Raw genomic sequence first — 10,339 nt, forward strand, 5'->3', positions numbered from 1 at the left:
CCACCCGTGACACTCTCATGTAATAATGAGTTGGAGCTGTACACGCCCCGGAGTCTCCGGTGTGCCGCCCCTGGGCCTCGGGGGCTCCCGCCCATGCCCAGTGGTAGCACTTAGCTCCGCGCTGGTGAGAAGACGTCGAAGACTAGATTAGGTGCCGGATGCGGCTTTTCATTTGCTTTCTGCAGTTGGCTAGTTCTTCTTTGTTTGAAATTTTAGTTGGAGTTGCTTTCGGTGTTGTGCGGCACCCGGCCTGTGTTTTCCATCTTTGTCATTCGCCTGAACCTTCTTTCCTTTTGCAACCCTTGCGAGGGAGGCTGCGCGAGCACCCTCGCGAGCGTCTCCTAGTTTAATTTCGTGAGGTTCCTCGACCTAAGTTTGCAGCGGGAGCACCCCTCCCGGTCAATGCCCCACGTGTATCACGACGCAAACGCTAGGCCCGCGCTGGCCACCCCGGCAACCGGGGGCTGAAGCCTAACCCTACGGCAAGTTTCTTTTTGTAGGCCTCGAGACCCATGACAAGGCCTCTGGCTGAAGCCTCCCGAGGCTGACGCCGCAACAAACCCCTCCCACTGAGCTAAGTTGTTCCTAGGCATGAGCACGCAACACCATAGCACGGCACGGAAATGATAGAGACAGCATGATAATTAAAACCAACAGTCTAGCACGCCCCAGCGGGGCTTCATACTTCTCTCTCTACACAGATAAAACAAAATGGGCACGGCTCGCCCAGCGACAGCCCGAGGGAGAAATCTGCGTCACCCTCCGGAGCTCAAGTGGTCCCCTCCTCACGCTTCACCAGGGTGCGGCGGTGGGATGATCCGTCTCCCCCCTCGAAGAGAGCATGATGGCGCGGTGGCTGGACACGGCCGCCGTTGGAGGAGCTGTCGTCGGTAGGGGAGTCACCGAAGCTTGGCGAGCTGCGGGCGCGGTCGGGCGCATGCCCGCCCACGTCTTTGCCGCTGTTGTCGCCAAGACTGAGCATTCAACCGTCGTCGTCGCCTTCGGGGCAGCACCCGGCACGGCGGCCATCTCCTCCGAACACCCTCACAAAGAGGGTGGCGTCGCCGTCGAACTTGAAGTGGAGAGTGCATCGCTGGCCTAGGCCACGCGCGCGGGCAAACGTCTACCAACCACGAGTCAGTGTCACGTTTTCGGCAACGGAAACCTCCACCGCCACCCAAGAGGCCCTGCTACAGCAACCGTCCGCTTGGAGCCAGAGCCCGCCCGTGGCACCAGCTAGCAGCTCGCTGGTGAAGAAGCGAGGGAGCTGAAGCCAAGTACCGGCCGGGTCCTCCGACCAAACGACGAACTCCAGCAACACCTCCGCCGAATGAAATCGAGGGTGGGGAGGCCGCGCAGCCACGACGCGTCTCCCCCCGCCAACCAAGTGGCCTACACCGAGCAAGGGGCCTCCGCCGAGGCGTCGGGCAGTCCTCATAGGAGTCGCGGGATGTTTGCGGGGGCGGCCCCGGCTACGCTTGGCTGGAGGGGAGTCAGGCCCCTCCCGACGGGCCTTCCCCTTCTCCGCGGCCGAAAGCCTCTTCGTGGGCGCCATGGGACGCGGCGAGCCAAGGGGGAGAAGCGAAGAAGAAGAGGTGGAGCAAGGAGAGACGGACTGGAAGGGCTTGCGCCATTCCGTACTTATAGCCGGAGGAGACCAACCGTCGGCCTCCACAATCACAGGTAATCATGACTCGTTTTGCATGCAGGGACTTGTCACATCGAATGGTTGCCGAGGCGCCGTGGGGAAGCGGAGACGCCCACGTCCAATCAACCGCCACGCGGCGCCCAAGGCCGCAGGCTGTTGGGGCCTGCGGCGTTTCGCACTTGCCCCTTCACTTCTCTGCTAAGCCAAGTCCGGGCGCGCCTTGGGCCCGGGGGCTACTGTCGGCGTTCTGGAAACGGGGGTCCCCAGACTTGCCTGCCTGCGGCCTGCGGCGTGGCTCAAGCAGTGGCCCAGTGCGGCCCACCATCATCAGCACAAGCTCAAGACCCTCGCGAGGGGCCAAGCCTCGCAGGGCGGACGACGGGAAGCTTCCTCAGGAGCAGTCTCGTCAGGCAGGCTCGCGAGGAGGCGGAGAGATCAAGGCAAGGGTACCTCGCGAGGTGCCCATGACGCAAGCCATGACGATCGAGGCCAGGCGGGCGCCAGGCGGGCGCCGGCCTGCGCAGTGTCCTTGTTTCCTCTTTGGTGCATAGGGAGCAAGCACAGGCCAAGGCATCAGGCAAAGGCTACCGTTTCGGTGCAACGAGACCAAGGCCAGCAGAGCGGCAGGATGGAGGTCACCGTGGAGCCCAAGACGGCGCCATCCTCAGAGTCTTTGACAGTCGAAGACCAACTTTAGTCAGGATAAGTGTAATAGATGTTCCCCTTCAAAATGGCCAATTGTTGGCGCCCTTCCCGCTCAATATTTGGGAAGAGGACCAGGGCCTCTCTATATATATAGGGCTAGCCACCACAGTATAGGGGCATCTCGAATCGACCCCTCCAAAGGGACAACACCAACACAAGAACATCCCTCGCGAGGCTATTCTTCCTTTGTACTGTTCATCATCAGCCCCTGAGGCAATCCACCACACCACACACTGGAGTAGGATATTACACCACAATGGTGGCCTGAACCAGTATAAACCTCGTGTCCCTTGTGTGCTTATCTTTCTAGCTTAGGTTCTTTGCGAGGCTTTGGGACGTGAGTTGGTAGAGGAGAGATCTTCGCGCGCACCCCAGAATTCGAACCTCAAGGATCTGCCGGAACCCGAAATCCGACAGTCCCCAAAACCAGTCAGAAACCTTGTAGAAGCTTCCTCAAATCAGTCTTAGCGTGACCCTAAAAAAATCAGTCTTAGCGGCCGCTCACTTGCTTCGCTTCGTTTCCTAATGGGTAGGCCCATCTACGTACACTAGTGGGTGATAGAACCCCTAACACTCACAGCAAGGGATACGCTTGAACGAGGAATGGATTTATTTGACCCAATTGTATTTTGTGTCAAACTTCTACCATCTATTAAACTAACAATAATACTCCCTCCGTCCGAAAATATTTGTCATCAAAATGGACAAAAAGGGATGTATCTAAAACTAAAATACATCTAGATACATCCTCTTTTATTCATTTTGATGATAAGTATTTTCGGACGGAGGGAGTATGAACTATATGATGCAAAAAAAAATGTACTTTTGGATTTGTGTTGAAAGAGCGTTCCTCTAGTACAATCTTTGTTATATAGTTTATATTTTGTTAGTTAAATTTATGGTCAAATTTTAGCCCAAATAAGAGAGGGACTAATAAACCAAAATTGAGGTACTACAAAGTAAATGTCAAAGTTACATCTTCATAAATGCACTCATGTCTAAACGTCACGCACTTTGAAATGAAGAAGGTAAACAATAGAAAGAAAGAAAAAATCTGCATGAGATAAAAATAAATAAACAACACCAATTTTGAGACACTAAAGATGACGCTCCCGTATTTGTAAGGGTCACCGTGCTAGTTTGGTCAAGTTCAAAATGGATTGGCTCAAGACAAGACCAAGGGAATGAATGAGCTCCACCACGTACATTTGCCGAGCGTGGTCACTGCGAGTGGGGCATCATATCCGTGTAGCCGATACTCTTCCTGGTCGTGGGGAAGATCATGAACACCATGCTAGCCAAGAAGCCAGCGGCAACAGGCAAGTTGACCAGCAGCTCCCTCGTCTCCGTCCCGGCGTCCGGGAACAGGCAACCCTGTATGCCGGCGTCGGCGAACGCGACGGCGAGGAACACGAGGGCGGAGACGACGGCGTGCACCAAGTCCATGGGCGTGACCCGGAACCTGGAGAGGTCCTTGAACACCGCGTCCCGCTCGGCGCGCGTGCCGGTGAAGTTGAAAGGGTAGAAGCCCCCGAGCGTGGCCGCGCCGTAGTAGAGCCTGCCGTCGCGGCCGACGAGGCTGTCCGTGAAGGAGAGGAGCACGCAGGAGGCGGCGCAGCCGCCGACGAGCGCCAGGATCAGGCACCGGTTGGCCGCGTGGCAGACGCCGTGGTTGTTGCTGAAGGAAGGCGCCAGCGCCTGGAAGGCCAGCACCGTGCCCGTCGGCAGGAGCTTCAGGAGGTCCGACGCGCTCGACAGCGTCTTGTCGGCCGGCGGGAGGACGCCCGTCTGCGGCGGAGCCTCGTGGGGAGAGGATTGTTGGGCCGGCTCAGGCGGCATCTGGATGTGCACAGCATTGGAAACGGGATCCATGGCAACGACCTTACTACTCCAATTGAGATGCTAGCTTGAATGGCAACGGTGCCTCAGTCTACGTACCTCTTTATATAGTGCGCGCGCGAGCCAGGGGTTGCAACTTAGTACAACAAGCAACAATAAATGGCTGATGGGAGCTTTACCAGATCGAGTAGGGATGCCGACAGGCCGGCTGGCATGCCAAAAAATCTACACTGTATATTCGTGGCCACTGGCACCTGCATGCATGGTTGCTCATGTTTGTTTGGTCACGGCAACAAGAAACTGCGTCGTCGAACGTGGAATGCATGCGCCAGACAACGGCCGAACTATAACAAACTCCTTTTTTTTTTACAAAATTCACACGGGGACTCATCCTTATGAGTATACCTGGCCAAACCTCGGGCCGGGCCGGGCTTTGGGCTCGGCCTAGCCAAGCCCAACACAAAAAACTCAGGCCCGGGCCCGGCCCTGCCCGACCATCGGGCCTGTGTTTCTGGGCCCGAGCCTGGCCCGAGTACGTAAAAGCCCGTCGGGCTTCGGGCCGGCCCGGCCCGACCTTCAGAAAATGGCAAAAATGATGGGCCCGGGCCCGGCCCGACCTTCAAAAAATGGCAAAAACAACGGGCCCGGGTCGGGCCGGGCCGGGACGGGCCGGGCTTCCCATGGCCAGGACTACTTGTGAGCACGCACGCATACATCATATCACTACGGCCCTGTCCCATTGCATTTACCATGCTCCATTTATCAAAGTTTCATAAATGTTTTGAACTTACAAACGCCCACGCAAGTAAAACACATTTTACATATGTGCTTTAAGTTTGTTCGACCGAATTTTCTTCTCACTCCGTGAAAATAAAGAGACAAAATAGCTCATTCTGTACAGGCTGTCCAACAGGTACGTACGTACCAGTTAAGGGCATCTCCAAGGCTGACCTGTAAATCTCCTGCAATCATCTGGATCGGATTGTCCGGACAGCGGAATACATCCAACGCCGACCTGTATTGGTTCGTGGAGCGGCCTGGACGCGATTTCTCCCGTAAATCAAAAACAAACATGGGGAAGTTTGAGGGAGTCCAGACCGATCCCAAGCCTGTTTTTTGACCGTCCTGCCCCACAAAAAACCCCTCCCCTACCGCGCGCGCTCATGCTCGGCGTCAGCTGCCCGCATTCATGCTGCTGTAGAACACGCCACTCAATATTGAAGATGGCTCAGGCCGGGCACGACCTCGCAGTGCCTCCGCCATTGAAGGGGCTCATCGGCCGAGGGCACCGCCCGCGAGGCGTCTCCGGTGTCCGCGCCTATTTAATGCCGGAGACACGCGACTGGATGAGACGGGGTAGATATCTACCACGCCCGTTCAATGTCGTTGCCCGTTCGTCTGTCGCCATTAAGGAGGCTCGCTGGCCGAGAAACCCACTGGCGTTGCACATTAATTAACACACCCGAGCACCTGGCCTCACCGGAATCCTCTATATAAAGGCGGCCACACCTGGTTAACCCCACACCACAACACCAGCCCCTCCAGATCCTCTTCCCTTGCACTACATCCGGCATGACCGCCAGCGGGAAAGCACTGTGGGACAGTTTTGTCGCCGGAGATGAAGAACATGGTGGTCGCCTTGTCGCCGCCTAGCATAGCCGTTGTGCCAGGCAGATCGAGGACGGCTTGCCGGCTAGCTCGCCCGAGGTCTCGGACGACGAGGACGACACCATGATGGAAACGAGCTCCGATGACTCCGCCCCGACTCTCGCGCCTTCTGTGCCCGCCGGCTTCACCATGGAGCAGGTGATGGGGAACGTAGCAGAAATTCAAAATTTTCTATGCATCATCAAGATCAATCTATGGAGTAATCTAGCAACGAGAGGAAGGAGAGTGCATCTACATACCCTTGTAGATCGCTAAGCGGAAGCGTTCAAGAGAACGGGGTTGAAGGAGTCATACTCGTCGTGATCCAAATCACCGGAGATCCTAGTGCCGAACGGACGGCACCTCCGCGTTCAACACACGTGCAGCCCGGTGACGCCTCCCATGCCTTGATCCAGCAAGGAGAGAGGGAGAGGTTGGGGAAGACGCCGTCCAGCAGCAGCACAACGGCGTGGTGGTGATGGAGGAGCGTGGTATTCCAGCAGGGCTTCACTAAGCACCGCGAGAGATGAGGAGAAAGAGAGGTAGGGCTGCGCCAGGGAGAGGTTGAAACTCTACTCTTGCTTGATTAATATTGATGACATGGGTAGTACAAGAGTGGATCTACCACGAGATTAGAGAGGCTAAACCCTAGAAGCTAGCCTATGGTATGATTGTTGTTCGTCCTACGGACTAAAACTCTCCGGTTTATATAGACACCGGAGAGGGCTAGGGTTACACAGAGTCGGTTACAATGGGAGGAGATCTTCATATCATATCGCCAAGCTTGCCTTCCATGCCAAGGAAAGTCCCATCCGGACACGGGACGGAGTCTTCAATCTTATATCTTCATAGTCTGGGAGTCCGACCAAAGGTCATAGTCCGGCCATCCGGACACCCCTAATCCAGGACTCCCTCAGTAGCCCCCGAACCAGGCTTCAATGACGACGAGTCCGGTGCGCAAATTGTCTTCGGCATTGCAAGGCGGGTTCCTCCTCCGAATACTTCATAGAAGATGTTGAACACAAGTATAGTGTCCGGCTCTGCAAAATAAGTTCCACATGCCACCGTAGAGAGAATAATATCTGCACAAATCTAATATGCTGACGTACTCCGCAGCGTGACATCACGCCACGGCCAGGCCTTTATTCGAATCATTTTACTGTTCCACCTTAGCGCGTTCAGCGAGGTGGTTTCCTTGGCACGTCTTATCAAAGCAGAGATCGTGTCCCCTTATTCCGGGATTCTCATCAATACGAGCGTGGGTAACCCAACCGTGCCTTTGGTATGACTCCCTAATTGAAAGCGAGTCCCAAACGGTTATGGGGAGGGCTCTTGGTATTCAACTCCTTTATGAAGAGACCAAGGCTCGACTCCTTTCTTTTCAATCCAATCGAATCCGCCCCTCGCTTCGAGTTCCAACACCCAAAGCTCTAGTTTTAGGCGCTTCGGACCTTTGATGATGTCCGGCTCCGACCTTCAAGGCCGGTGGATGCCTTCCTCCGTTACGGAAGAAGATGTGCGAAAGCTGAGAGATGCCAGGTAACTAACCAGCGAAATCTCACATAGGCTGCCTGCTCAAGGGCAGGCCATTCCCACTCCCCAACCCGGTGAGAGCGTGTTGTTCACATCTCACTTCCTTCGGGGGCTAGGCTTCCCGATTGATCCCTTCGTGAGGGGGCTTATGTTCTATTACGGGCTGGAGTTCCACGACTTAGCTTTGGAGTCCATCCTCCAAATCTCATCATTCATTGTCGTGTGTGAGGCCTTCCTCCATATTACTCCTCACTTCGGATTGTGGCTTAGAACCTTCAAGGTGGAACCGAAGATGATTGAGGGGCAGCATGCTGAGTGCGGAGGAGCTATAATAAGCAAGATGGCCGACGCTCCATGGCCCGAGGGCTCTTTTCAAGAGGAGTTCGGCTTATGGCAACGGGACTGGTTTTACATCACAGCCCCCAGGGGCACCACATGGGTGGCGCCACCTACTTTTCGCTCGGGTCCCCCACCAAACTAGCGTCATGGGTCAATGAAGGGCTTATCTTGGGGCCGCCCAAAGACGTGCCCTTGCTGCAGGACCGCATTCGAGATCTTCTAGAAAGAGATATCAACTTGACCGTAGTGGCTCAAGTTATGCTGATTCGCCGCACACTGCCCTCCAAACGTCGCCCTCTCCGCCTGTGGGAATTCAACCCGGAAGGACCACAAGTCCTCCAACACTTTATGGGCACGACGCTCGTGGAGATGTACAAATTGTTCTTCGGATCACAAGCAAGGTGTCCGGATTTGTCCGAGGACACAGGTCTGAGCTACAATCGCCCGGACGCTCGAGTAAGTAGCTCCGTATTTGGACATGCCACCCGTGTTTCCATCATAAAATTTACCCTTAACAGAGTTGTCCTTTGAACAAGAGTGGATAGTGAAGGCAAAGCTTATCAGGTGTCTAGCCCCCCTGCCTGAGACCGCGCCAAATCCCATGCTAACCAGGATGCTGGAGGTCGTGCTTTTGGCAGAAGGCGAAGGGGGGAACCAAGGAGTTACCGCCTCCGCAAAGGAGGCCGTTAGGAAGGGAGGAATCGAAAATTCCCCCGACCGGGGAAAGAAAAGGACTGCCTCTAAAGACCCGGAGGTGATGGCCTCAAAACGGGGGAAGAAATCTTTGCCAGAGGGTTCGGCGCCGGAGAACGCCCCGGCTGAATTGCGCCCTCAAGGGGACGCGCTCTCCCCCGAGCCGTAAGTGAAAAGAGGGGTTCCATAATGAATGACATTCCTGTTTTATTTCTGAGGAAGATAACCGAAATATTACCTTGCAGTTCGGATCTCAACCCTTCTCAGCAGAGCTCCTCTTCAGGGGATCTTCGTCCGGAGATGATAGAGAGCGAAACGCCTCCCCTTATTGCACCGTCTCACGAGGCAGGCGACCCCGAGGTGTCGTCTCGGAGAGTTTTTCCAAGTCCGGACCCTGGAAAAGGCCGTCAGGCTAGTCCGGCACCCTCTGGTGCGCGGTCGGATGGGCTGAAAGATCTGCTTGGGAGGGCGTCCATCTCAGAAGAACACCGTATGTTGATGAATACGGTGATTGGAAGGATTTCATCCGCGGAAAGCGAATTGTACGAGGCTGCCAGGAGTTTACTAACAGGCTTTGAGGTACGTTAAAAGGTGTACCTTTTGGTAGAGCCGCATATTAAATGCGCCCTGTATAAATAGTAGCCCCTGAGACTCTGTGTGTCGTCAAGAGTGACGGCGCGCAGAGGATCATAACCCCAAGTATAATATGTCACATGTTTTATGAAGGAGGCGAGGCGTTCGGTGGCTAGCCGGACTGATGAATCTGCCAAGCTAAAGCGGCAACTTGACGTGGCGGATGCCGACATCGTGCTTGTGAATAAGTGGCTAGATAAGGCACAAGGTATGTTCCAAAGACATCTGATAAGAGGAGTTTGGTGCGGGTGCCTTATAAGATATGTGCTTGATGTAGATAGTGCTGTTGCCATGGAGAACCTTCGGGTGGAGCTTGCCCGAGCCAAGGAACAAGCAAGGAAAAGTGACGTGGCTGCCGTGAAGGCTGCTAAAGAGCTAAAAGCCGAACTGGCTGCTCATTGCCAGAGCAAGAGAGTAATGGCCGAGATGGCTATAAAATTGAAGGATGCTGCTGACCGCTGTAAATTTCTTGAACAAGGAGATAAGGCGGCTCAGAAGGAGAGGCCAAGGATACTCGCTCTGCAATGAGAGCTATGAAGGAGGAGTTGCGTCAGGCCGGAGATATCACGGCTGGAAAGCCCTATATGCTGCGGATGAAGTTCGGAGACCCCAAGTATGCTCCGTTAGACCGGCAGTGGAGTGCGGAAAACACTTATCTGGATTTGGCAGCTAGTGCGGCTGACGCGACCGAACACTTCCGCGGCCGAGGTGACCATGGATTGGAAGAGCTTTTTTGGTCGCAGTTCCACAATCCAGAATGCCCATTTTCGGTATCTGACCATTTGGCCGCCTGGGCGGAGCTGAACAGGTTATCCGGACTCGCCGTGAGGTATGTTACGAGTCGTATGTGGCCGGAGAAGCCGGAGCCGAAGAGTTATTTTGGCTTGGTGCAGCAGTTCCTTGGTTCGGTGCCGCATGCTGATGAAATGAAGAGGTCGGCGTGCATAGAGGGCACACATATGGCTCTTGCCCGTGTCAAAACATACTGGGAGGATATGAAGGCCAGTGTTGTTGCATCCCGGGAATCGGACGAAAGCCGAGTACCTACCAAGCACTACTTTGAGGAAGTTCTTCATGGCGCTCGTTTAATAGAGTCGCAGTGCTCGAAGGATGTTCTGTTCGAATAGCATGTACTATTGTAAAACGAATATTTTGATAGAATATAAAGGCTTTTTATACTTGTGCTTGCAAGAATTATGATGCCTCATGTGCGGCCGTTTAATGTATATGTGTATATAACCTGAAAGATGGCAGTCGTTGGCTTCAGCCGCCATGCATAGAATGCGGGGGTGTTCGCAAAAA

At 54.7% G+C, this 10,339-nt stretch overlaps 1 protein-coding gene across 1 annotated transcript; it reads right to left on the bottom strand.

Moving 5' to 3' along the window:
• Positions 1–3,574: 3,574 nt before the first annotated feature.
• LOC123139020 (protein DMP2-like) lies at positions 3,575–4,225 on the bottom strand. Its single transcript, XM_044558850.1, has one exon. It carries the CDS (start codon positions 4,223–4,225, stop codon positions 3,575–3,577), a length of 651 nt encoding a protein of 216 aa, XP_044414785.1.
• Positions 4,226–10,339: the final 6,114 nt, after the last annotated feature.

Source organism: Triticum aestivum, chromosome 6B (genome assembly GCF_018294505.1).
Source record: "Triticum aestivum cultivar Chinese Spring chromosome 6B, IWGSC CS RefSeq v2.1, whole genome shotgun sequence".
Classification (NCBI taxonomy): domain Eukaryota; kingdom Viridiplantae; phylum Streptophyta; class Magnoliopsida; order Poales; family Poaceae; genus Triticum; species Triticum aestivum.

What these genes read in the sequence shown, in the direction of transcription:
- LOC123139020 (XM_044558850.1), bottom strand. Translation starts at nt 4,225, where the DNA reads ATGGATCCCGTTTCCAATGCTGTGCACATCCAGATGCCGCCTGAGCCG.